A 27,326-nucleotide genomic window follows, 5' to 3' on the forward strand; every position below is an offset into this window, starting at 1 on the left:
TCTGAGCCACTCTGGGGAGGTTGGGGATGGCTCCCCGGAGGCAGGGCTGTCCTAGCTGAGACCTAGAGAGGGAGAAGGAGCTGGCCAGATGAAGAGAGGTTGAGGGAGGTTGGAGGTCCAGGAAGAATGTTCCATGCAAGTAGAACATCATATCCAGTGGCCAGAGGGATTCGAGCTTGTTAGAGAAACTGGGAGATGTTGCGTTATCACTTGTGACATAGGCTTGTTTGTATTTAGATAAGTTAATTGGCATGTGAGTAAATAATTGGCTGTTTACAGCTCAGTGATAACAAGGAAGGGGGAGGTTAGATCATTCATTTATTCATTCTTTCTTTCAACAAGCATTGATTGAGCACCTCTCAGTGCTGAGCACAAGACTAAGTTCACAGAGGAGAACGTGAAGGTCCATGTCCTGAAGGTGCTCATAGTCTGGTGAGAAAAGCAGACAGGTAGAAAAATCATTTCCAAAAGCATGAAGAGTGTCTGTTCTGCCCATGTCCCCCTGACACCTAGTCATTTTCCAAGCAGGGCATGGCCCTAGCTCAGTTTTGGCCAGTGAGACACAGAGATCTGCTGAGCAATGTCTGGGAAACCCACCCTCATGTTCCCCCTCTTGCCTGCCCTTGAATGTGATGGCAGTCGTTGACGGTGGGATCTGTGGCAGCTGTCTGTGAGTGTGAGGTGGGGAGCATCAGGATAAAACTGGTCCTTGACACCACTGAGCTGCTGTACCAAGCCTGGAACTGCCTACTTTTGGGGACTCTGAGTTACACGAGATCATTACAAGTCATTATTGGTGAAGCCAATCTTTCTCATCTGGGTGATTCTGCCCTAAGGGACCATTTGGCAACATGTTTTCCACCACTGGGAGGGGTACTACTGTCCTTTAGGGAGGAGAGGTCAGGGATGCAGCTAAACATTCCACAGTACACAAGATGTCCCCCATGTCATGGTTAATGGCACTTTGGAGACTGACTGGCAGTTTTCAACCTGCCATTTACTAGCAGTATCATTTAAGCATTTTATTTTACCTTTTTGAGCCTCAATTTCCTGATCTGTAAGATAACAACATATTCTTTATAAACATTATTGTAGGGGTAAAAATAGATAGGTATTATAGGTATTGTAGAAGTTCTTAGCATGGGCCATTTCCCAAATGGTGGTTGTTATCACCATCTCGGTGAGTACACCCACTGCAGGGAGCAGCTGGGGTTGCCCTGCAGCTCTGCCCAGTATCAAAGCCACAGCTTTTCCACTCCATCAGGACGGTCACCTGAGTAGCCCACTTGCAGTGGGGACCCAGGACCAACTGAAGGAGGGGAGATTTGGGGAGCTATTGGAAGCCACTGGAGAGATAGGAAGAGTCATGAGGCAGGGAATCCTGGAAGGGAATTGTGATCCATCGTGCACGTCAGGCATGAGACTTAAATCAGTCATTTAAGCAGCAACTGAAAGAATATTCTGAGACTACTTTTGGGTTAGGGACTTTGGTCCTCAGTCTAGACAGGGACTGGCAAAGGGTGAAGTCACAGTCTTTAAGACGCTACTCACTGGGGAGAGGAGAAAGCTCCAGGAAGCTTGGTGTTGGAACCACAAACTCTGGTGGGGGCTGGACCTTGAACTGGCAGGTTTTAGACAGAGGGTGGGCCCTGGAAAGAGGGAATGTTCACCAACTTGCTCTTTGGTCTGGGAGTCACCGAAGACCGAGCCTCATTTCCATATGCAAACTGTTTTGCCAGGACAAGGGCACATTTCTGGGAAGCAGGATTCCATACTCAGAGAGGTTTGAGTGTCCCTAGTGAAAATTCTCTTAGATTTGCCACTCAGAACTGCCACAGCCAGCACTCCTGAGACAGGGGCCCTCTCTTCCACCCACTCGTCCCCATTTGAAACCTTCATTCTCACTCAAGGGCAAGGTTATCTTCTGTCTCCCTGGGTTGTATACCCAGGCCACACAAGAAGGTAAATGGTAAATGGTTGTTCTAAACAAGTATATGGACTCTCAGGGAAAAAAGAATTCTCACTATTTCGCAAATATGCCATGCTTTTTCATTTTCCTGTTAATGAGCATTTGGGTAGTTGTAAGTTTCTGAGTGTTTGGCTATCACAAACGGCACTGGTGTAAACATTCATGAGTGTTGTCTAAGCAGAGCATGTGTTTGTCTTTCTGTTGTGTGCATAACTAGGACTGGGGTTGCTGGGTCACGGGGGGGTAGGTGCCTGTTCAGCTTTTGTAGAGAGCAGCTGCCCCATTTTTCAAAGTCATTGTACCATTTTCTACTCCTACCAGGGTATGACAGTTCTGGTTGCCTAGTTCCCTCTGTGACACTTGGTGTTGTCAGTATGAGAATTAAACGTGTAGCGACACACAGGGGTATGGCTGAATATCACCCATGAGATGTAGAGTGAGAACTACCAGACATAACAGAAAACATGCAGTCTGGTTCCCATTCATATGTGGCTTAAAAATAGGCAAGGGGCCTGGGGGTGCTGGAGATGTTCTGTTTCTTTCTTTCTTTCTTTTTTTTTTTTTTGAGACAGAGTCTCAAGCTGTTGCTCTGGGTAGAGTGCCGGGGTGTCACAGCTCACAGCAACCTTCAACTCTTGGGCTTAAGCGATTCTCTTGCTTCAGCCTCCCAAGTAGCTGGCGCCTGCCACAACCCTCAGCTATTTTTTTGTTGTTGTTTCCATTGTTGTTTTAGCTGGCCCAGGCCGGGTTCGAACCTGCCAGCCCCGGTGTATGTGGCCGGCACCCTAACCACTGAGCTGTGGGTGCTGCCCAGATGTTCTGTTTCTTGATCTGGGTGTCGGTTACATAGGTTTATTCCCTTTGTGAAATTGATCAGGTTCTATGCTTATGACCTGTGCACTTTTTGCCCTCAGTGCTATGGTATCACAGCTCACAGCAACCTCCAGCTCTTGGGCTTAGGCGATTCTCTTGCCTCAGCCTCCCGAGTAGCTGGGACTACAGGCGCCTGCCACAGCACCCGGCTATTTTTTTTTTTTGCTGTTGGTGTTGCAGTTTGGCCGGGCCGGGTTTGAACCTGCCACCCTCGGTATATGGGGCCGGCACCCTACCCACTGAGCCACAGGCACTGCCCTGACCTGTGCACTTTTCTACATATTATACTTAAATAAAAATTTCAGAAACCATCCCCTCTCAGTCTCCGTTTCTTCCTCCTTCTGCCTCTTCCCTTTCAGAGTGTGTCTGGAAACTGTCCTCATCAGAGTTCCTCTCATGGCCACGTGACCTGGACAATTGCACAGGTCCTGCACTCAGAAGGGCCTGGTACTCGGTTTAATGCTCTGCTGTATGTCTGGAAATTCTTTTTTTTAAAATTAATATTAAATCATAGCTGTGTACATTAATGGGATCATGGGGCACCATACATTGGTTTTATAAACAGTTTGATACATTTTCATCACAGGGGTTAACATAGCCTTCCTGGCATTTTCTTAGTTATTGTGTTAAGACAATTATATTCTACATTTACTAAGTTTCCAATGTACCCTTGTAAGATGCAGAAATTCTTAATACTTCTTGAACAAGGGGTACTTTGTAGCCGGCCCTAGTCTCTTGGCTAGGCAGCTATCACTTTATCCCCAGATCTCCAGCCCCAGATAGGGTCCTTGATAGGCACTGAGGGCAGGGTTAGGTTACCCTTCCGGACCCCTGCTAGGCCAAGGTATGGAATGTCCACAGCAGCCCACGATGGTTGTCCCTGCTGTGAAGACCTGGAAACACATGTGCCTGAGGACGGGAATGCTGGGTCCCAGGCAGGTGTCCACACAATGTCCCACGGGGCTCTCTGCCCCCACTCCTTCCATTTGCTTTTTTAAAAATTGTGATAAAATAGACATGGCACAAAATTTACCATTTTTAAGTGTGCACTCCAGTGGCATAAAGTACATTCACATTTCTGTACAACCCCCTCCACTATTCAACCATCTCCAAAACTTTTCCATCCTCCCAAAGTGAAACTCTGTACCCGTTAAACTATAACTTCCCATTTCCTTCCATTTGCTTTTCATGATTTCTTCTGTGTGTTTTTTTCCTTTCTTCCTAACTGTTCTATGGACTCCATGAGGGTCAGACCAGGCTGGGCCTAGACATCTCTGAATAAGAAAGAACACATATGGTTCACGTAAGGTCTGGAGGAGGCGGCTGACAAAATACAGTTTCATGAGATATATGAAAAATATGGAATATTGTTTAACTCTTGCTTGAAAGCTGGGTCACCTCTTGGGCTGATAAGTTCTCTAAATTCAGCACTGAGGCAGTGTCTAACACACAGGTGGGCCCCAAACCTGTTTTTTGACAGAAGCATTAATGACTCTGCTACCAATAATAAAATACTGGTCCTTTATTAAACACTTACCAAGGGCCAGGGCTGTCAGTACACAGAAAGAACCTGGAAAAGTATCTGGCACTCAATGTATTTTCTTTTTTTCTTTCTAAGCATTATCTCACTTGGCCCTACAATTACCCTCAGAGGTGACTATTCTTTTCCTTAATGAGAAATAAGCTTAGAGACATCTCATCCCCTCCCAGAAGTCACATAGCTGGCAGACAGTGCCAGTCTGGGAGACTCCAAAGCTTAGTGCTTCCATAGTGATTTTTCAATGGCTCTCTATCATAACGAACCAAAGTAAGATTTCTGACATTTTTTTTTAGTTTATTTTTTTATTTTTGTTTTTTGCAGTTTTTGGCCGGGGCTGGGTTTGAACCCACCACCTCTGGTATATGGGGCCAGTGCCCCACTCTGTGGAGCCACAGGCACTGCCCATTTTTTGCTTTCATTTAAACAAAACAAATTTATCTTTTCTGATTATAAATGTGTGTTTGCTCTCTATGACAAAAACAATCAGGCACTACACAGAAAGTGGAAGTGCAACTTTTTAACACTTCTTAGAATGTTCTCTCAATATCTATAGCAACCCTACCTAGGGGGAGCAGAATCTGGAAAACATGGCCCTTTTCCAGCTTTTCCTTCCAGGTTTTGTCTCTAGGTCAAGAAATGTCTCTATTACATCACAGACATTTCTTTCTAGATCCTTCCCTCCCCTCCCCCGCAGTCTTCAGTGAGAGCTGAGGGAGAGTATGGAGGTGATAAAACTCTCTCTACCTCCTTTTCCAATCCATCTGCTTTCCCCATAAAGGCTTGTTTTCAATTCCACAGACTGGCCTTCCCCCAGCCAGGCCTGAGATTGTTTTTCTGAGCATTGGTTTCTTATTGGGGTTTAAGTGCAATGAGGAAGTTGTTCAGTGAAACTGTTTTTTCCAGGGTAGGTGAGCTAAGCCTCCTATCACTGGAGGAGGGAGAAGCTCAGCAGGTGGAAGCAGGTGGGCCCGCCCCTGGCTCTCTGGATTGGTTGTTTATGAGCTCAGCTCCTTGGAGGATATTTATATATGACCAAAGTATCTTCTGAGACACTCTGAAAAGTGCCAATAGCAAATAGCAGCATCTGCTCTTTGGGAAAGTGGTTCTGATCCCTCATCAGACTCGACTTCTAGCCAACTGGGAGCAGTGCCTGACACAGAGATCTCAGCCCCAGTGTCCCAGGACGGGAGTAACTTCCATGGTCTGAGGTTGGTTGAATAATAGCTCTCCTTTGGGCTCTGGGGCAGTAAGTAAGGTACCTTAGGCTCTTCAAAGGAGGATAGTCCTGGGGATCAGATGCTGAGTCCAGTCCCAGTTCTTTCTGGGTCCACCCCGGGCCTCCTGTTTTCTTTTTTTTTTTTTGTAGAGACAGAGTCTCACTTTATGGCCCTCGGTAGAGTGCCGTGGCTTCACACAGCTCACAGCAACCTCCAACTCCTGGGCTTAAGCGATTCTCTTGCCTCAGCCTCCTGAGTAGCTGGGACTACAGGCGCCCACCACAACGCCCGGCTATTTTTTGGTTGCAGTTTGGCTGGGGCCGGGTTCAAACCCGCCACCCTTGGCATATGGGGCCGGCGCCTTACCGACTGAGCCACAGGCGCCGCCCGGGCCTCCTGTTTTCTTATCTCTAAAAAGATGGAGCGGGATTCAATGACATGATCTCAGCTAAGTGCTACTTGAAGAGCTCTGAACTAACTTGGTCTTAAAAGCACTGTACCTCTTTCTACTGGGCAAGGAGGCAATTCTAAAAAGAAGCCAACTCTGCCAACACTTTGGTTGTGGAATTCTAGTCTTCAGAACTGTGAGAAAATGGATTTTTGTCTGTTCAGTCATATTTTGTCAGGGAAGTCCTAGCAAACTAAGATACTCCAATAACTTTTATTTCTATTATTAGAAATATATGTATATGTGTGGAAGGGATAGGAAGGTCATTCTGAATGTTTACGTAGTCCTCAAAATCAAAGGAGAAAAGGTTTCCAAGCTCTTACTTGTGCTCTAGGTTTATGAAATTGTGGATTGATTCATTGGTCTAAATTGTGAATTAAAATTCATTTCCAAATTAAAAAAAAAAGTTGTGTACTGCAGTCATGATCCTGCTTATCAGCTGATTCGCTGCCACCCTGAGCAAGGAATTTTATTTCTTTGGGCCTCAGTTTCCTTATCTATAGAATGAAGGCTGCATTATCTACCTCACCTGCTAGCTTCCCTGTAGGACATTACAGAGTTACAGACTGTACATGAAGTCATGGTAACGGGAACCTCCATGTAAATGAGAGGTGTTATTATTACTATAGTTGGATTAAAGATCTGATTTTTGAGGTTTTTGGAAGTTAGTCCAATGACAAGGAGAAAAGAATTCTGGTGTCCTAATTCTCTCTCTGATGAGGATTTAAGGGGCTGGGGGAGTATAACCCATTGCCCTGACCCACTGCTCATGCAATGTTGTATCCAGTATTTTTTTTTTTGTTGTTGTGGTTTGGCCAGGGCCGGGTTTGAACCTACCACCCTTGGTATATGGGGCTGGCGCCCTACTCACTGAGCCACAGGCGCCACCCTATCCAGTGGTTTGGGATAGAGGATAAGATGTGGTGAGGGGTACGGTGTCTATATCTGGGTAATGTGGACATGGGGTGGGACCTTGTGTGCACAGCTCATGGCAGGCATGTGTATGAATGTGAAATAGCAGACATGCTCCCCTCTAAGTTGGTGTGTGCACACATGTGTGTCTGTACTGACATGAGACCATTTATTTGACGCAGGAGAGACAAGGCAGGATTTAGAAGCTGGAGAAGTGGATTTAAGTCTCCATTCTCCGCTTCTAGCTAGGGGCTTTGGGCACATCTCATGGCTCAGAGGCTCGGCTCCCCCACTACTAGCCTTTTTGGGTCACAGGCCCATGGAAAATTAATAATGTAATGTAAGTGAAAGGGATCTCTGGATGCCTTGTGGCAGCAGAAGGTGAGCTTGTGTTTGTGCATGTCTGTGTATTGTTTATTTGCTCCACAGACACCAACCATGGAACTTAGGATTGGATGGGGAAGGCCCTGGCAAGCAGGGAGCTCCATCGTGTAATTATTTCCTTGTACTTGGGACAGCAAATTCACGTGTCCTGAGTCCATGTAGGTCTATGGCACGCACGAGTGTGTAGCTGTGGTGCACGGATATCTGTGGTGTCGACTGTGGGTTCACACGTGTGTGCCGCACACTCTCCCTCAGAGTGTTGGAGTGGGTGTGTGCACGTGGCTCTGTGCTAAACACCTATTGTGTGAAGTACAGGCCTGAATAGGGGGAATGCAAAATATCCCTATGAAATGGCACCAGAGCAGTTACAGAATAACTGACCAGATGAATAAATTAGAGGACGGTATATAGCTTAGGTCAGGTACAATTTAGAAAATAAAACAAACACAATTAGCCGGGTGTGGTGGCACATGCCTATAGTCCCGGCTACTCCAGAGGTGGAGGCAGGAAGATCATTTGAGGCTGCATTGAGTTATGATGATACCGTGGTGCTCTAGCCAGGGCAACAGTGGGTAAAGATAAGAAGAAAATAAACCAAACACAGCAGCATGCTTGAGAAAAACAGGCAAACTTCCCTCTCCAGGGCCAGCTCTGTGGGCTTTCCCTGGGTGTGTGTTGTTGTTAGACACGTCACTGCTGGCTGTCATAACTTATCAGAAGTCCTGTGATCTGAAGATCACTCAGATATTTCTAAGCTCATTTGGACTTTGCTCTGAAATCCACTCTCTACCAAGGCAATAAACAAGTTTATGAGAGCAGCTGGATTTCCATGTAGTGAGAGCCTGCTTCAGTCTTAAGGTTACTGGCCTGGGAGCATGACCTGGCAGAGGGAGGCTTCCTGACAGTCTGGCCACATGTAAGTGAGCACCTTGGGTATAAAACAAGGAAAAAGAGGAAAGGAAAAGAAAGTCTTATTTGGATGAATTCCAGTGAAGCAGAATTTTTTTTTTTGCAGTTTTTGGCCAGGGCTGGGTTTGAACCTGTCACCTCTGGCATGTGGGGCCAGCACCCTACTTCTTTGAGCCACAGGAGCCGCCCAGTTAAGCAGAATTTTACACTTCAAAAAAGTCTTGAAGGATTCAATTTGGCACATATAGAATGGGGGAGGTTGTTAATATTAAAACACAATCTTCCCAGGGCTTAGAGATTTTAAAAGCCTAAGGACACACCATCCACAGGGTTCTCCAGGAGTCTTCCTGAGGGTGGTGGGTTCGCCCTCCCTGGCCACTCACACTCCCTCACTCTTTGGAATATTCCAGAGGAGGAAGAGCAGTCAGAGAGGGAAGGGGAGGCAAAGAAGGAGGTGACTGAGCGCAGCCCCGGTTCCCCAGAGAGGACAGACTTACAGAAGAAGGAAGTGGATATATATGGGTCACTATGAAAGTCTTGAGACGGATTGTGTTATGGTCCATTATTTCACTTCCAAGAAACCTAGTTGACAGCGTCCTTTGATTTAGTGAGCAAGTTTCAACTTGCTTGGCTTATCGATATTGCCGGGAGAGCGTATTTGTTTCTGTCCACACAGACTTTACGTTTCTTTATTTTTGTGTATCTCAAAACTTTCATAATGATCTATGGTCATATCAAATGCTGCAGCCACCTTGAGGGAGGATGAAGAATGAAAAGAGGCCACTGGATTTGGACTTAGGGGCCTTGGGAGATACTAGAATCTCTCTTTCCTGGGGGAACTCTAGCACGGCGGAGGCTGCCCGTCCCCAGCCGCCTCCCTGCTCTGGCTGTCGCAGAAGCTGTGTGGCTGGCTCCTTTCCTTAGTTTCCCTCACCTCCCCCTGGGCAAGGGCCATGGTTATTCCACAGAGGGGATGGCCAAATCAAGGCAATTTCCTTAAGAAAACATCAGGAAGGAAAACCTTTTGCTGGTGGAACTGTATTGATGTTACGACTGAGAAGTAGCAGTGTGTTCTTCAGATGTAGTAGGAGGACACTGCAACCGTCAGCATGGTAGAAAACCGTTTCCATAGCAACAACAGCTTTTAAAAAGATCGTCGCACCTCTCTTCCCATTAACTGGGTAAGGATGCTCTGGGCCTCTGTGCAATGGGTCCTCTGGAGCTGAGTTAGCACAGGAAGAAGAGGGGCTGAGCTGAACGAGGGTGTCCTGTGGGTTCAGCTGGTTTTGTGGTTTTGTTATTGAACAGTTTCTCTGCCAACCACATTCAATTTGCTCTGACCACAGGAACATACGGAAACAGCAGAGAGAGCCCTGACACCGTTCAGTAAATTTTTCTGGCTCAGCTTACTTTGGTCTTAAAATCAGAGAGACCTTCAACCTAAATTTATCTTCTCCTAAGACCAAGTGCTAAAGAGAAAACAGACACAGGGTAGTGGAGTGTTACTGTCATCACCACATCCGCATATCCCCACTCCCGCGTGTCTGAAGAGGACCAGAATTTTCTCTTTGGGTCTGCACACTGCATCTTGTTCATGATTATATCCCTAGCACCAAGCATGATGGTGCATAGCAGGTGCTTATTAAATGTTTGTTGAAATAAATAAAAACAAACACATATATTTACCATTATGATTTCTTCCGCCCCAAACCCTGCTTCAGAAGCACAATCAGCCTCTGGGGCTTTCAAGAACACTAGTGAATTTCCATATAAGGTACAAGCATGTGTCACTAAAAGTTTCCATGTGGCCCAGATGTTCCTCGTAAGGAATATTAAACAACAAATAAAGCCTTTTGAATTGCCTGCCTCCTCCCTGGCCCCTTCTCATTTCCTCCAAGGTTGTCTGCCTGTGGGCACCCAGCTGAGCTGGTGATACCGAGTAGCCTTTGGTGTTGGTGACCTGGGGCTGCAATGTTGTCCAGTCCTCCCTCATACCCCGAATGTTACTGTCACCGTCAAATCTTTCTTTGTGTCCCCGTGTCTTTTCTTCTATCTTCTTCACATTCCCACGGATTCCATACACATGAAATCACAATCATGGATTATTTCTGCCTTTAAGATGAACATAGCAACAGAATACATTTTAGGGTCAATGAATCAGTTGGTAAAGGTAGGAGATAGGACGGAAATGCGTAACTTACATTTCATGCCGCTAAATAATACTTAGTCAAGGCGGGCTAAACCTGTAATGACAAATTAGAGTAGGCAGCCCACATTCCTAAACTTGGTAAGATTCTCTGGGAACTCAGACTTAGGATTCAAAGCCACCTTTTGTTTTTCTTTTTCCATCCACCAAAGGGCGAAAGGTCTCTGACAACTTTGGAAAAATTGGAAAGCCCCAAGAGTTTCAGATTAAAGCCATACCAATCAACTGCACGGCCCACACCCAGGCCTGCTTAAAGTGCTACCCGGGGAAGGTCGTTCTTTTGCCTTTTCCACTGGCAGCTGCTTCACCCTGGATGGAGAATGAGGGGCCCCTGTTAACTACACATCCAAAGATACCTTACCCACTGTACAGTTCAGTAAATGCTGGTGTTACATATCTACTCACCCGTTTAATAAGTACTCACGGAATGCCGGTGATGTGCCGGACATTGTTCTAGGGCACTCAGGATACAAGAGCTAGCAAAACAGACAAAGGGGACTTTTTTTTTTTGAGACAGAGTCTCACTATGTCGCCCTGGGTAGAGTGCCGTGGCGTCACAGCTCACAGCAACCTCAAACCCTTGGGCTTAAGCGACTCTCTTGCCTCAGCCTCCCAAGTAGCTGAGAATACAGGTGCCCACTACAACGCTTGGCTATTTTTTTGTTGTAGTTGATTAGCTGGCCCGGGTCGGGTTTGAAATAGCCACCCTCGGTGTATGTGACGGGCGCTGTAACCACTGTGCTAGGGGTGCCAAGCCGACAAAGGGGACTTTTGAAACAAAATTTTGGGGGGCAGCTTACTGTAAGGAAGGCAAGTGGAGAGCAGGGAGGCTACTTAGGAGGTGATGGGGACAGCGCAGGTGAGCGAGCGCGGGACCTGGATGCAGCCAGGGTCAGCGGAAGTGAGGCCAGCAGGCTCTGCTAGTGGTTCAGAAGTGGGAGTGAGAGAAACAAAGGAGTCAGGTACCACTCTGCAGTTTTGGCCTGAGCAGCTGGGATAACGAGAGTTGCCATTTACAGACACCCTCGTGAAATATTCCTAACAGCCTGCAAGGTAGACAGGAGAGGGCTCAGACATATTTCGGATGGGAACAAGAGGCCAGAAAAGGTGTTGAGAGCTGCTGAAGTTCCCAGGCCAGGAAGAGGGAGGCTCTGGCCTCAGGCTCCAGCTGGACCTTATTCATTCCCTACTGCTGCTGTAACAAAATACCACTAGCGCAGAGGCCGTGAGACAACATGAATGATTATTTTACAGTCCTAGACATCAGAAGTCCAGAGTCTGTCTCAGTGGACTAAAACCTCCATGTGGGCAGGGCTGTGTGCCTTCCAGAGGCTCCGGACATGCCGCCAACTGGCTGTGAGATTGCAGTACAATTTCCCTGTGGTTCAGTTTCATTCTCTGGAGAGTGAGGACAATGACACCCCCTTTACCTCAGGGCTGTTAGACAATTTAGACAACAGCTTTGAGAGGGTGCCAACACAAGAATTCGACATTTTTCACATTAGTGGACAGGATGAAAGAGCCCATTGCTCAGCACTGGTAGCCAACTGTGGCAGTTTCTGATAGGCCTCTCCTAAAGGAACTATTTGTTTTGATTGTAGCCCCATGGAGAATCCGAGGCACCCAAGAAAGCCTGTGGCCAATAGGAGAACCAAGTCTCTGGACAGGTTACAAGCCCCCAGGAAGGACTCAGAGTCATGGGACTGCCAGTGCCTCAGTGTGGCCACCGCCTCCTCCAGGAAGACACCCCGTCGGAGGGCCAGCGATGGGGCCAGACGTTCTGCAGAGGCTCAGGGCCCTGCGTCTGCAGTCCTTACTCCGGAGGAGACCAGGGAGTTTCTCTCCAGTGAGCAGAGTCCCCCTCAAGACACCAAGAAGGACAAGGCCCAGCAGGGCTGGTTAAAGAGAATGCTGACCTTCTTCCTGAGGACAGGCCCTGAGGAGCCCAGAGAAAAAGCCAGCAGGCAGACAAAGGGGAAGGAGGGCCCCCTTCACCCCCCAGAGTCCCCACGGGAGCCAGACCTCAAGAAGAGAGCCCACGACAAGAAGGCTGGCCGGAAGAAACATGGGCATAAGAAATACATGGCTGAGGAACCCAAGGGGGCTCCCGATGAGGACGCTGAAGGCCCAGAGGCAGGGCTGTCCAAGACAGCTGCTGCCCTGCACTCTGAGGAGGTGGACCTGGGCCCAGCTCGCAGGGGTGAGCAGACCATGCCCGTTCCTGAGGGGACCCCACTGCCCTACCCCAAGGCTAGAGTGTGATAAGCCCACTGTGCACACCTCTCAACAGAGGGGACACCATCACTGTGACACCTCTCTGAGGCAGAACAGCCCCATAGCTGAGAGCTCCAGGTTAAACCACCTGAGGCTCCATTATTCACTGACTGTGTAGCCTGAGGCCTGAAACTTTCCTCCTTGAGCCTCCATCTTTCCTGAATAAAATGAAGATAAAACCATTTCCATCTCTTGGGGAGGCCATAGCCCAGATGGAATGTGCTCAGTTGGGGGAGGGAGGTAGCTGTGATTTAACACATACCTAGGAGAAAGGGGAGTCAGGGAGCAGGGAAGGGGAAGCCCCCCACACTGGTCCCCAGGGCAGCTGGGGTGCTAGTGATCTACTCTTTGCTCCATTGGCCAATAACTGACCTTGAGTTTGAGCAGCCCCCTCTGGAACCTTGGATTCCTTCTACATAAATGAGGGAGCTGCTCCCCAGGGTGCTTTCCTATTCTGCCTGGAGCTGGGTGCCACTATGGCCCTGGGAGGGGGATAGAGCTTTGCCCTATAGCACTCAAAACTCACTGTGCTTTTGATGGGGGAGAAGAGACCCAAGAAAGATCCGGGATGAGGGCTGGGAGACCAAGAGGGGCATCTAGCTTGAGGCAGCCTCTTTTCAAATAAAAACCTTGGTGGGTTTCTGACTCTTTGGTTAAGTCTAGAGCTGGCTACAGCACTGGCTGTTGTGCTGTGAATTCTGTGTTGTTTTCTTATGTTGATCAACAAAATTAGAAGAATGTCACTGACACCCCACATACACACCCACATACCCACTGGCTTTCATCTGTTTTCTAGGCAGGGAAGATTCTGATCTCCACCAGCCCTTGGTTGTTGAAGAGGGTGGTGCTATAGCCTTGAATGTTTCTCCCCAAGCCTCAGATCACCAGAGAGAAGAGGAGATCAAAATGCCTGACCGTGAGTCTTTTTGCCTACAGCTGGGGTGGTAGGAGATAAATTGCTCTGCATGATGACAGAGACCTTGGACAGTGGCTCTCAAAATATATACTTTGATCTTTTATCCTCTTCTGATGCTTCTGGCCATGTTTACTTGTTTTAGAGTTTCCCAGAAGGGAGTCTTAGGAATTAGAAAGGCTGCTGGCAAATGCTCCTGCCTTATGTGTTAAGAGGATGGGACTATTGTTTTTAGTTTTTTTTTTAATTTATTTTAGCTGAGCATGGTGGTGCATGCTTGTAGTCCCAGCTAACTTTGGACACTGAGGTGGAAGATTGCTTGAGGTCAGGGATTTGAGACCAGCCTGGGCAACATAGCAAGACCCTGTCTCTAAAAAACAGAGAGAGAGAAAGAGAATGAGAATGAATGAATAATACCCTATTCATCTAATTCCCTGTAAAAAAGATGGCTATTTATTTATTTGAGACGCTGCTGCCCTGGGTAGAGTGCTATGATGTCATAGCTCACAGCAACTGGAAACTCTTGGGCTCAGGTGATCCTCTTGCTTCAGCTTCTCGAACAGCTGGGACTATAGGTGCCTGCTATGACCCTCAGCTAGTTTTTTCTATTTTTAGTAGAGACAGTGTCTTGCTTTTTCTCAGGCTTGTCTCGAACTTCTGAGCTCAGGCAATCCACCTTCCTCGGCCTCCCAGAGTGCTAGGATTACAGGTGCAAGCCGCTGCACCCGACCAAGAATGGTTTATATTTGAAGACATGAAATGGAGGAGCTATGCAGTTATTCTTCAGGATGTTTAGTTATTTTACAGCTAATCATTTTTTCACACAAGAGGGAAGCAGCTTGCAGACTGAGTCAAGGAGCAAAAGACAGACGATTTCTAAGTGGGAGGCAAGTCTGAGCACACTGTCCTTGACTAGGTCACAGGAAACCATTTCTGTTGTTTGTGGCTTCTCTGTGATGCTTTGGAGTGTGGTTGAGGCAAGGGCAGGCTCTCTCTGTGTCATGCCTGCCAAGGTCCTTCTGTCCTCTACCTTAGTCAAGCTGGCCATCCGCCATTTTTCCTGGTGGAATTTTGCAGGTTGAAAGATGAGCACTAGTCTTGCAAAGTGTTTCCAAGCCTTGTCCCTTATTTGATGTCCTGACAGTCTTCCGAGGGAGGCAGGACAAGAATTAGGATTCACATTTCACAGGGAAAGAGATGAAAACCCAGAGAGGGTAAGAGACTTCCCCAAGTTCACACAGCCTACTGAACCCAAGTGAATATTCACCCATCTGTGAAGTTTAAAGGAAATAGTGGCGCACAAGTTGGATGTCTGAAGGGCTGACCTGGAACTTTCTGCATAAAATGTCATGCTTTAACTTAGAACCCTTTCCATGCAGATCTTCCTCTCCAGGAAGACCAGTCCCTGGGATGTGGTGCTTTTCTGCCCTTGCATAGCCCAAGGAGCTGTTTTAAGAGAAGTCCAAGACCAACATTTAGAAAGAATGTCAGTGTATTTAGAAAGAGTAACCGAGTACCTTGCTTTCTTCCAGAGGATGCTATCATCAAGATGATAGTGGAATTGCTCAAAAAAGTGGGAGACCAGTGGGAAGAAGAGGTGAGGAGGAAACTACCCGTGTCGGTCCTGGGGCTCACACCTTCCCCCCTGTCAAGCCCCTCTGTCCTTGCAGGCCTGGCTCCAGTCCCTCCCCTCCCTGAAGCCCTCTTCTGCTGCTCCAGAGCTCAGCCCTCCCCACTCTGGGGCCGCCCTACAGTTCGGCTATTCTTCAGTTGCTTCTCTGGGAGCTTTCCCCTCTCATCAAGGTCAGGGGTCTGACTCAGTTTCTCTCCTCTCCCTCACAGCAACTTCGAGCCCCTCAGCCAGAGGTGGCCATGCAAAACCCAGTACCAGCCTCTAGGAAGAAATCCCAAGAGAAAAAGTCCAGCCCCAAGAGAGCCTTTTCTAAGAAACACAGCTCTGAGGAGCCCAAGAGGGCGGGAGCTACAGATGTTTCCACCCCAGAGGCCCGGCCACCCAAGAGGCCCAGCTTTCTGCCTCTGCACCTGCCCCAGTGTGTGGGTGGCCATCGGCCTTCCATCTCCAGCACTCTTGGTGAGCAAGCCCCTCAGTTGCTAGCAACTGCAGCTGCCTCTAGCTTTGGAACCTTCCCCAGAGCTGGATTTGACCATTTTAAAGGCTGCCACTTGGTCTGACTTTTGCACTCAGGCCTGAGTGTGAAGAGGGCTGTGGGCAGAGAGAAAGAATGCCAGCAGGTCACCTCCACACACAAAACCTCACTGAGGTCTGGGCAGCCCAGCTAAGCCCTAGGTGGAAACTGTGTTCAGGGCTCCCCCAGTCGTCCACCTCTCTCTGTAGTTACATGTTCTTCACAAGGAGGAGGGTAGGTATGCAGGAAAGAACTGGAACCCAATAAGCAGGAGACCTGCCTGTCATTTCTTGTCCCTGTGCTTCAGTGTCCTCACCTATAAAATAAGACATTTCCCTCATAGCCATCTTATGAAGTACAATTATTATCCCCACTTACAGATGAGGGAACTGAGGCTTCAGGAAGTAAAACAATGTTTTCAAGGTCACATGGCCCATCAGTGATGGAGCCAGAGCTAGAGGGAAAAAGGATCAAATAGTTTCTTCTTGGGCATCAGAGAGGAAGGAGCAGTCTAATTGATTATCCTGGACAGGGGCATTTACAGCTTATAAAGGAGGGCACAGTGCTTAACACCAAAAAGCAGGTCTCCAGTGGTAGCATTTCAGGCTACACAGGGATATATTTTCATGCCAGGGGATTCTGGCCATGATCCATTAATTCATGCAATGGAATCAGGCATCTATTCTTTAACTATTTTGTGGATCAAGCCAAAATATTGGAGGGATGGGTCCCCTAGGGAGGGTGGAGAGCAGGAAAGCCAGTTCTATGGACATACAAAGGGATAGGTCTGGAGCAGTAAATCGGAGACAGGCCCTAGCCCAGCAGCTCACTTCCAGTCTTCCCAGGCCTTAGCGTGATCCGGCCGTGATGACCCTATAGAGCCTGCTAGCTTCTGTGCAGCCAACATTCTCACATCGGCATAACACACCACCATTTCATTTTGCTTCTCAGGCTTGGAAGAACCTGAAGTCCAAGAAGTCCTGTCTACAGATGGTGGGGGCCCCAGTCCCTTTGAGCCTTCCACCCAACCAGGAAGCCAGGGACCCTGGGAGGAGCTGCAGCTGGACAGAGCCGCAGAATCCAGTCAGTACCCCTCTCCTCTTCTCAGAGACCCTTGGAAAACTTCTGGTCTGACTCTCCAATTGCAGGAGAAAAACTGAGCCAGAGAGAGGCTGTGACCTGTCCAGACCTCCCTCTGGGTATAGCAGGCTTGGGAGGCAGCATGGGGCCCAGGGCCCGGCTGAGCCAGGCTACCAGTTACCCACTCTGTCTGTGCCTGCCCCCATGAGGCAACATGAGGCCATGGAAGGAAGGCACTGACCCACCGTAGGGGCTGGTGTGATCTTTAGGGCCTGGGCTTGAATCTGAGCTCTGACACCTCCAAGCTGTATAACTTGGGCAAGTTACGTCATCTGTAGTCTCAGTTTCCTCATCTATAAAATGGGGGTGAGGGCGGCACCTGTGGCTCAAGGGGTAGGGCGCCGGTCCCACATGCCAGAGGCGGCGGGTTCAAACCCAGCCCTGGCCAAAAACCAAAAAAACAAAAGTGTAATTATAAAATGGGGGTGAAAATAGTACCCACTTTCTAGAATTGTTGGTGGCTCTAAAGGAATGAATACCTATGCAGCATTCAGAGCAGGACTTGTCAGCAGCTGAGACATGTTAGCTGTATTTGTTGTCATTATTCTTGTTAGGTGGCCCACTTGTGGACAGAACCCAAGGGAAGTACAGAGCATAGGAAGAGGCCGAGCCAGGCCTAGAATCAAGTACTCCTGTCAGCTCTGTGCGTCTGGTCTCTGCTCCCTGCCCCCACTCTGCCTCGTTTGCTTTTATAGAATACATGTCTTGAAGGGGAATGGGGAGGGGCCTGTTCTACTTAGACAGGAAGAAGGGGCAGCGGAGGGATCTATGGGACCTGGGCCTTCCCCGGGTGGCTTTGAGGGAGCTTCTGCTGGAGTTAGGGGCCTCGTGTCTGTGTGCCCTTGTAGATGAACAGTTAGGTGAATGTGGGTCCCAGGGAACCAGCTCTGCCCTCAGGCCCCCTCTGACAGCTCATCAGCACTCTGGAGGGGCTGGGTGCATAGCTCTGGTCAGGGAGCCACCTTAGGAATGAAGAGTGACCATAGCAGAGCTTTTCTAAGCACTGGAATGTAAGCCAACACTTTGATCTTTTTTAGAAGAATTCATCCAGAAGATTGTCGCACTACTCCATGATGCAGAGGAACAGAGGGGAGAGAAGGTGAGGAAGATGTTGCCCCGTGTACCCTGACCTCACTATGGATCCCCCACCCTGCCTGGTGGAATCACTGCCCTTCCCCACCCCCAATTCTGCATCTTGCCAAAGCCTGGCCCAGGTCTTCCTCCTCTTCCTCCCTGGAGCTGCCCCAACCAGCTCCAGACCACACAAATTTTCCCAGCCCTGAGCATCAGCCGCTCTTCCACTCCCTGCGCCCACCCCCACCCCCCGGCCACATGCACTAGCCCTCGGTGGGTATCTTTCCCCAGCTCACCTGCAATCTCCTCAAGGTCAGGAGCCCTGATCCAGTTTTTCTTATCTCCCCCACAGCAAACTCACATCCAGGAGGTAGAAGCAGCTGTGGAAAGCGTGGCCCCACCCTGCAGGAGGAAATCCCAGGAGAAAAAGTCCAGCTTCAAGAGAGGCTTTTCCTACAAGAAACACAGCTCCAAGGAGCACCAAAAGGCAGGGGCTGTAGGGGCTGCAGGGGCTGCCAGCCCAGAGGCCCGGCGGCCTAAGAGGCCTAGCTATCTACCCACGTGTGTCAGTGGCCATCGGCCCTCTACCTCCAGCAGCCTTGGTAAGCAGGCCTGGTGTTGCCGTGGTAACGGAGGCTTCCTCTGGGCTAGGGTGGCTGCTGTGTGATATGTCCCTGACTATGGGTTTCCCCTCGAAGCAGGGTAGGATGTGAGGTAGGGCGGGGAGAGGTGAGAAACTGGTTGCCACCAGGACCCCTCCAATTATAACACTTGTCCCTCCCCCTACACCCCCACCCAGAAACATAAACATTTAAAAACAACTGTGTTGTGAGTTCAGAGCATCTGTGCGTTATAGTTGCCCGAAAAGCTAAGAGAAAAGAAGTAGGCTATGGCCTGGGCCTGGTTTTCTTTTTTTTTTGGCAGTTTTTGGCTGGGGCTGGGTTTGAACCCACCACCTCCGGCATACCGGCTGGCGCCCTACTCCTTTGAGCCACAGGTACTGCCCTGGGCCTGTCTTTTTACTACACTAAAGCTGAAACCCTGGTGTGCAGTAATTCCCTTGACATTTGCGGAGTGCACGTATTATCTTGTTTAACCAACTCACAACCCTATGAGGGCAGTCTTATTACTCCCATTTGATAGGTAGGAAGAGTGAAGTTCAGACAGGCTAAGACTTGGAAAGCCTCAAAGGGTTAAAGGGGAGAGGGGGGTCACTTGGCAGGGCCTTTGGAATACTTGTTTTTTACCTGCCCCTCTCCTAGCCGGTGAAGAGGCGAGGTGGGTGGTGGACGAAAGCAGAGTTAGGTTTGTGGAGAAGGCTGTGAGAACACTGAGAACTCTCCTGAGGCTGAGCTGGGTGGGGAACTCCCTGAGGAGCCTGGAGACAAGGACCCTCTGGGGTTCAGGCCTTTGAACAGCTTCTCATGGGGACCTGGATTCAGCTCTGTGCCAGGGGATTAGAGACTGGTGCAAAACACATCAACTCTTTTTTGCCCTCAGATCCAGAATGTTCCGAGTTCCAAGAGCCCTCACCTGCAGAAGGGGGACCAGTTGGGATCTCAGAAGCACCTTCCAAGACCAGAAGCCACAAGCCAGAAGGGGGACCTCAGCCGGATGGAGCAAGTGAAGCCAGTCAGTACTGCCCCTGCTCCTACCTGGATGGCTCCCTGGGTGCTTCTTTTCCTCCTGGTTTCACAGGCTGAATAGGGAACGATTCTGGGGAGGGACCTGGGAAGGGAGTTTGCAAATACCCCAGGAGACTCAGAATGGGGTGGGATGGGGTAGGCTTGGCCTTTGACCTAGGGCTGTTGGGGATAGAGTTGCAGGTGGAGAGCCTCCTTCAGGCAGAGGACACCTGGTCTATTCTGTGGGATGTAAATTGACTCCCCTGCCCCATTACTTTGCATATCAAATTCCTAGTGTGCACTGGGTCTCCTAGCTATTGGTGTGCTGGCTAACAGGTGGGGGAAGCCTTGCTCTACACTGTTTGCAGATTTCTATGGGGTATGAGTATTTCTACATTGGTCTATTTCAAGCTGCCAACAGTTTACAACAACAGGTTTACAAGTTTCCTGAGAAGGAACTTAGTCTGAGCCAGTCCCAGCACACCACTCTTTATAACCTAGGTGGATGGGTTCCTTCCTGCTGTGTCATTAGCCATGCTGTGTCCCCTCCTTGCATTCTTTTTTTTGAGACAGAGTCTCACTATGTTGCTCTAGAGTGCCATGAACATCACAACCTCCAACTCCTGGGCTCAAGCGATTCTCTTGCCTCAGCCTCCCAAGTAGTTGGAACTACAGGCACCTGCCACAATGCCTGTTGGTTGCAGTTGTCATTGTTGTTTAGCAGGCCCAGGCCAGGCTCAAACCTGCCAGCCTTGGTGTATGTGGCCAGCGCCCTACCCACTGAGCTATGGGTGCTGCCTCCCTCCTTGCATTCTAATTAGCTACTTCTAGTCCAAATGGGAGTCCAAACTCCCATTTCTGACTATGGGACCCCATGGTGGCCTGGATAAGGGACATCGGGAGGCCTCAGTTTTTCACCTGTCAAATGGAGATGAATGTGGTTCAGGTGAGGCACACAAGCCTCAGTTCTTTCTGTTTCTATAAAGCAAACAAAGCTCTCCAGCTCCAGTTTAAGGAAAGATTTTTTTCTTGGTCCATATAAGTAATCTGCGAGATAAAAAACTGTCTAATTGATGGATGTGTCATCGTGGCACTCTGTCATTGACAGGGGACTAGGTGTCACCCCATCACTGTGGCTCAGTCTTTCTTTATCTCCCTTAGAGGAGGTCATCATCCAGAAGCTGGTGGTGCTTCTCCAAGAAGTGGATGGCCAACTGGGGCAGCAGGTAAGCACTGTGCCATCCTCCCCAGGCCAAAGGCGGGGACTCATCTGGCCAAGTCTGCATCCCTGGGTGACTTTGGGCATGTCCTGTAACCCTCTCTGAGCCTTGGCTTCCTCTTTTGCAATATGAGGGATAATTATCTACTTGACCAAGTTTAGTGCATGTGTAGAAAATGCCAGCCATGTAGCAGATGGGGTAACTGTTAATTTAAAATAATGTAGTGATGAGTAGCGCCTGTGGCTCGGTGAGTAGGGCGCCGGCCCCATATACCGAGGGTGGCAAGTTCAAACCCAGCCCCGGCCAAACTGCAACAAAAAAACAGCCGGGCGTTGTGGTGGGTGCCTGTGGTCCCAGCTACTCGGGAGGCTGAGGCAAGAGAATTGCCTAAGCCCAAGAGCTGGAGGTTGCTGTGAGCTGTAACGCCATGGTACTTTACTGAGGGTGATAAAGTGAGACTCTGTCTCTAAAAAAATAAATAAGTAAAATAATGTAGTGTGCATGAGGGTCCGTCCGCCAATCAGGACCTCCCCCTTTCTAGCCCACCATTGAAATTCAGCTCTTTTCCCCTTCCCTGGAGGCCTCCTCTGCCCAGGTCTGGCCACCTGTCCTCTGCTGTCTCCCTGTTTACTCTCAGTCTTGGCCACACATTTCAGCATTTTTCTGGTCTCCAATTCTGTCAAGTTTGTTGATTTTCCTCCTCTGCTAGATAGCTTGTAACACAAGGTTCCTTGCCCTTGAAAAACATAGTCTCCTTGGAGGAACAAACACAGATCACATGTGAAGAGGGCAGGGTCACAGATGAGTAATCAGTGTGGCTAATCCTGCTGCCTGTGGAGCCAGAGCCATTTTCCATTCAGTGGTAGGTGGAACTGACACCCTCCACTTCCCCCAAAGAAGCCCTCAACCAATGGCCAAAGGGAGTTGGTGTATAAAGACCTAGCATGCTTAGGAGCATAACTCTGAGCAGGGTGCTCTGGGCTGCCTCCCAGCGTGCCTCAAGGGGTTAAACTCCAATCACCACCCTACAGAGGTTGCTGTGCTATCTTTGCCAAAGCTCTGCATTCCCTCAGCAGTGCTTCCTGGGCTCACTTAACAAGTAAACTACCATACCCAGGTTCTTGTGTCTGGGTCTGCCTCTGAGGAAACACAGTGTAACACATTTAGGTATTAAGAGGACGGAGCTCCCTTAAAGAGACTTAAAGTGGGAACCAATTTATCTACCATCTGCTCTACATGAAACATTTTACACTTAATCCCCACCCCACCCCTGCCAACAATCTTTGGGGTGGGTGGATATTATTACTCCATTTTACAGGTGGTCAAACAGAAGCTCAGGGAAGTGACACAGCTAGTGATAGTGTCCAGATTCTCCACTGTCACAAATGTAAATAGCAAAGTCAGGTTATGCATCAACTAAGGGGTGGCTGAGGGAGAAAAGAAGACCCTGCGGGCTGTTTGTTTCTGAGTTATCAGCCTGAAGACCTGCTCCTCTCCCCCACTCCCTTCACCCTGACTTGGGCTGGATCTTGCAGAACAGACTCTGTGAGGCTGGGGCACGGGAGTGATGGTGGAAGAATTTAACAAGGGACAAGGAGTTGGGGGAGGGGAACTTGCCAGCAGCACTAATGACCTGCCTTCATTTCTGCTTCCAGATCAGGCGACACCCCAGCTTTAAGAGATTTTTTTACGAATTCTCCGACTCCTCCCTCAGTAAGCTGGTAGCCACCCTGTGCAGCCAGGTGGCCCACTCCTCTGAGTTGGATAGGAACCTCGCCAAGAGACCCTACCAGTTTGGCTTTGGCATGACTAACAAATTTGCCAGCCACAAGAGCCACGCCATCTCCATCCTCATGGGCCTAAGAAGCCACTACAGTTCCACCCAGTTCCTATACAGGGAGTCCCAGCTGGTGAGAGAGGTCGGGAAGGGCAATGGCAGTGTGACACAGTGACCAAGGCTCACGATCGGTCTCCGGTGGGGTCTACTTACTGTCCTCTCCCATACCCTGCTTAGGACAGAATTTTCTGGGGCCCACTCAAATGCCACCTCCTTGCTGAGGCCTTCTGAGACAATTCTATACCACAGTGATTATTTTCTTTTCAAAAACCTCACTGATTTTACTCCATTATTATCATACCATCCTCTTTATTCAGCTTTGGTTTCTAATTCCATCTTCTTTGGACTGCCTACTATCTTAGTTTGCCTTGCTATTATTTCGTGGGTTCTGCTGGTTGGCTTCCCAATTCTAAGCTGTCATAAAATCTAAGTAACAAAGTAAAGTTATTTATCAAGTAAGAAGTGGCTGAGGTAGACAAGAAGGCTCCATGGGCTGTTTGGTCCTGGCAGGCCTGCAGGCGGTGCTCCTTCACTGACCTTGTCTTGGTGAGCTAGATCAGCCACACCCCTGCCGTCACACTCACTGTTCCAGTTGCTTGCACACTTTTCCTAATAATAATCCTCCCTCCCCTAAGGCTCTAAGCTATTCTCTTTAGACATGATACTTGTCACTGATTGCTTTTAAATTCTGTGCTTTTATGTTTTCTGGTGGTCTCTGATAAAAAGATTTCCCCATCCTTCTCAAACTCACTTGAGATAAGCTGCTTGCAAACATTTGGCCCAGATCTATAGTGTAGAAGCTACTGAATGAAAGTGTGACTTTAAGGAAATGAAATGTTCTGTTTGCTGGTGTTGGACAAACAAGACCAGGATTCTGCATCTAAGTGGTCCCCTGGGAAGCCAGACCCTTTTTGCAGTGAGGTTACTATCACCAAAGTACTTCTGTCTTCCTCTCCTGGAGTTACTTTTCCAAACCATTTGAGAAGTCTCTCAAGAAAACTGGTCTTATTTCAGGATAGTTTTGCCTTGGCATTCAAATGTTCTGTTTCACCTTGGCTTGTTTTCCTGGTGGGAACTTCTCATGACCACAGACCTCTCTTTTCTTAGCCACTTTCTGTTCTCCTGGAGAACAGGAAAGTTATGGAGAATTTGCCCTCTAGGGTAGGTTAAGTAATAACTTCCAGAGTGATCTGAATTCTTTGCAAAAAATATCACAGAAACACCTGGCATCGCAGGTGCTCTAACTCCATCTCTGGTTTTACTAACCATTCATTCACGCGCTTACATGTTCACTCAATTGGTAGATAGTGACAGCCTCCCATGTTCTTAGCTGGGCAAAGTGCAGTGAGGCTTTGTGGAAGGTTTTGCTTTCAGACGCTTCATCTGCTAATAGAAAAGACAACAGTTTACCAATGACAAATTAAACAGCCATCAATGGCTCAGCGCTCATAGTACAGTGGTTACAGTGCCAGCCATATACACCAAGGGTAGTGGGTTCAAACTCAGCCCAGGCCAGCTAAACAACTGCAACAAAAAAAATAGCCAGGTGTGGCAGGCGCCTGTAGTCCTAGATACTTGGGAGGCTGAGGCAAGAGAATCACTTAAGCCCAAGAGTTTGAGATTGCTGTGAGCTGTGCCACAGCACTCTACCAAAGGCGACATAGTGAGACTCTGTCTCAAAAAAACAACAAAAAAACAGCCATCCAATGCCAGGCAAGTGGTAGCTGAGGACAATGAAGCAAGGTGGGCCCAAGAGCCCTCGAGGAGGTGGCAGACACCGATTTGGTGGGGAGGAGTGTTTGGGAGAGTGATGTCAGCAGGAGATGCTGCATGAACAGAGGTCAGGGCTAGTGTGGGGTGTTGTGGGGGAATGGGACACACAAACTACTGGCTGTGGCTAACACCTATGTTATTTTCCTCCTCCCAGAATATCACGAGTCAAAGTCCAGATTGAAAGTTGTGCCCCGTGCTCAAGTTCCCTTGAACTGGCCAAACAATTGGCAGCTTTACCCAGGAGACCATGAAGACGTTCCATGATGTCCCATTACCATGCTTCACAACATGACTGAAGACAAGAGTGGACAGCTATTCTGTGTCCACGCACCATTGTCTGAGAAAGCACAACACATTATTCCATGAGGCTGTGCCAGGGGACATCTCTCCCTGGACTAGGAATGAAGAGACCAGGGCTCCACCCTCCCCAAACATGCTGCAAGATGCCATTCATGTCTGCTCTCCCCTCTAGACCTTGGATTCTAGGTATCATTCAGAAGGCCTACTGACATTTTTCCAGCTGTTTTAACTGAGTCTAGTTTTAAAAATAATCTTTTATTTAGTCTCTAACCAGAACATCTACACACAAACTGATCTGCATCTATGTACAATGCATCATTTATTCAAATGGTCAATAGCGCTTAATGCTCACACAGTTTACAGGTGCCTCTCAGGACCTCTGCAGGTCCTGGTTGGGAACAATTTACAGATTGTGGACCCTTGGTCTCTCAGAATCCTTCTAACTCCGTGTCCTGTAATTCTATGACCAGAGAAATGAAGCTGATAGCTTTCATCTCTCCCATTGTGTGGGGTTTGCTTAGTCAGTTAAAAAAATGAATGTGAAGAATTCTGAAAATTACTTAGCATCATTTCCATGTATTTTTTTTGTTTGTTTTTAATGTTTTTAAACAGAGTCTCACTTTGTTGCCCTTCGGGTAAAGTGCTATGGCATCACATCTCACAGCAACCTCAGACTCTTGAGCTCAAGATCGTCTTGCCTCCACCTCCCAAGTAGCTGGGACTACAGGATTGCCACACCTGGCTAGTTTTCTATTTTTACTAGAGATGTGCCTTTATTCTTGCTTGGGCTGGTCTTGGACTTCTGAGATCAAGGGATACTCCTGCCTTAGCCTCCCCAGAGTGCAGGTATGAGCCACCATGCCCAGCCAGTTGGAATTCTTATTATAGCTACATCTGGATGGTTTTCAGGAAGTAGAGGAGGTCTTCAGGCTGGACTGCCATGGATGGTTGCACAGATGTGCACTGCTCAAGAGCACCAGATGGTGGGGGGGTGCTATTCACATTCTAGGCACTGTGGATTTCTAGATTTATGATGATAATTTTCCAGCTGATGGAAACAAAGTATCTTGAGAAAGGGGCTCTTTTTTGTATTTGCACAAAGGTGAGGTACGGGGTGCTAGAGGCTCCGCCTCCCACATAGCTGAACAGTTTCAACAGCTGGACTCAGGTGGACAATTTACCACATGTCCATATCTACATGGAGGCCTGACAAGAGTGCAAATAGACAGTCCAACTTCTTTGGACTTTGCCTGGAACTTGTGGTCATAGGGGAGAGGATGTTAAAATGTGGATGGCAAACTAAATCATGTTACCCGTGGTGGGTATGGTGCTACCATGCTGAACCTGTGGTCAGCACTGGAGAGGAGGAGAAGCCCAGGTTAGAGAGGCTGGGCACTTAGATGGGACTGTCCTCCAACAAGAGCAAAGTTTCAGGAAGCTCACCTAAACATATTCTGAAAGTCATTTAGTTTTTATTGCTGCTTCTGAGAAGTGGGGGAGAGGTGAGTTATTTATGGATTTATTATAGGCAGTATTCAGGAACATAGCACCAAAATGTGAAGAATTGGAATAAGTTTGGAAACGAAGGTCAGGAACCTTTTGTACACAGTTTCTTATTTGGAATAATGTTCTTTCAATTGTATGAGTATTTGGTATGAGTCCCCGATGCTGGCATCTGAGTCTCATTTTGTACTGTATCATTTGAACAAATAAAGAAATTGACTGGCACAAAGATGTGATCTGGTTTATTCACCATGGAAGCAGTACAGATGCCTTCCTGCCACGTCTAGGAGAGTCTGGTGCCTGCGAGGCTTTGGGGGTCAGCCTTCTTGTCTCGGCCTGGGGCTCCTGTCTGGTTTTTCTCCAGGGGGGACACCTGAACTTGGGATGTAGAGAGTGCCAACTCACTGAGGCAGTTTAAAAACGTGTCCTGGGCTGAGTATCAGGAGGCCTGGGTTGGTGACCTTGGGAACAAGATATCTACCCTCCAGAATTGACATCCTATAATTCTGACTCTCAAGGTGATAGTTCATTATAGGTCTTAGAAAAAATCTGGGCCAGTCCTGATTTTGCATCATTTATTTTTTTTGAGACAGAGTCTCACTATATTACCCTTGGTAGAGTGCTGTGACATCACAGCTCACAGCAACCTCAAACTCTTGGGCTTAAGCAATTCTCTTGCTTCAGCCTCCCAAGCAGCTGGGACTACAGGAGCCCACAATGCCTGGCTATTTTCTTTCTGTTTTTTTGTAGTTTTTGGCAGGGGCTGGGTTTGAACCCGCCACCTCCAGCATATGGGGCCAACATCCTACTCCTTTGGGCCACAGGTGCCTCCCTATTTTTTTTATTTTTTTATTGTACTTGTTATTGTTGTTTAGCAGGCCCAGGCTGGGCTCAAACTGGCCAGCCCCATGTATGTGGCTGGTGCTGTAACCACTGAGCTACAGGCGCTGAGCCGTCTGCATAATTTCTTATTAGTCTCTACACTCTGGTGCCCAAATTCTGTCGCTTACGACCAGGGTAAAAATTTTCAGAATGCAGTGCTGGGTTTTCAGCCCATAGAAT

At 48.4% G+C, this 27,326-nt stretch overlaps 1 protein-coding gene and 1 long non-coding RNA gene across 5 annotated transcripts; one reads left to right on the forward strand and one right to left on the reverse strand.

Annotated features, from left to right (window-relative positions):
- LOC128594845 (uncharacterized) lies at positions 1 to 22,496 on the reverse strand. The gene is made up of 3 exons (XR_008382637.1): positions 21,457 to 22,496; positions 18,303 to 18,408; positions 1 to 429 (listed from the first exon to the last, which is right to left on the reverse strand). It is a non-coding gene; the product is annotated as an uncharacterized LOC128594845 (long non-coding RNA).
- Positions 5,230 to 26,480, forward strand: BNIP5 (BCL2 interacting protein 5). 4 transcript variants are annotated; one of them, XM_053603693.1, is made up of 12 exons: positions 5,230 to 5,590; positions 12,060 to 12,658; positions 13,529 to 13,648; positions 15,178 to 15,242; positions 15,488 to 15,737; positions 16,744 to 16,875; positions 17,970 to 18,031; positions 18,359 to 18,608; positions 19,507 to 19,638; positions 20,793 to 20,857; positions 22,507 to 22,761; positions 24,616 to 26,480. In XM_053603693.1, the coding sequence occupies exons 2-12, from the start codon at positions 12,064 to 12,066 to the stop codon at positions 24,640 to 24,642; spliced, it is 1,953 nt and encodes a 650-aa protein (XP_053459668.1). In that variant the 5' UTR covers positions 5,230 to 5,590; positions 12,060 to 12,063; the 3' UTR covers positions 24,643 to 26,480. The 4 variants fall into 4 exon arrangements, with proteins under 4 accessions (XP_053459668.1, XP_053459669.1, XP_053459671.1 ...); XM_053603694.1 differs by having other exon boundaries at positions 17,973 to 18,031; XM_053603696.1 differs by lacking the exon at positions 22,507 to 22,761.
- Positions 26,481 to 27,326: the final 846 nt, after the last annotated feature.

This window comes from Nycticebus coucang, chromosome 9, assembly GCF_027406575.1.
Source record: "Nycticebus coucang isolate mNycCou1 chromosome 9, mNycCou1.pri, whole genome shotgun sequence".
Classification (NCBI taxonomy): Eukaryota; Metazoa; Chordata; class Mammalia; order Primates; family Lorisidae; genus Nycticebus; species Nycticebus coucang.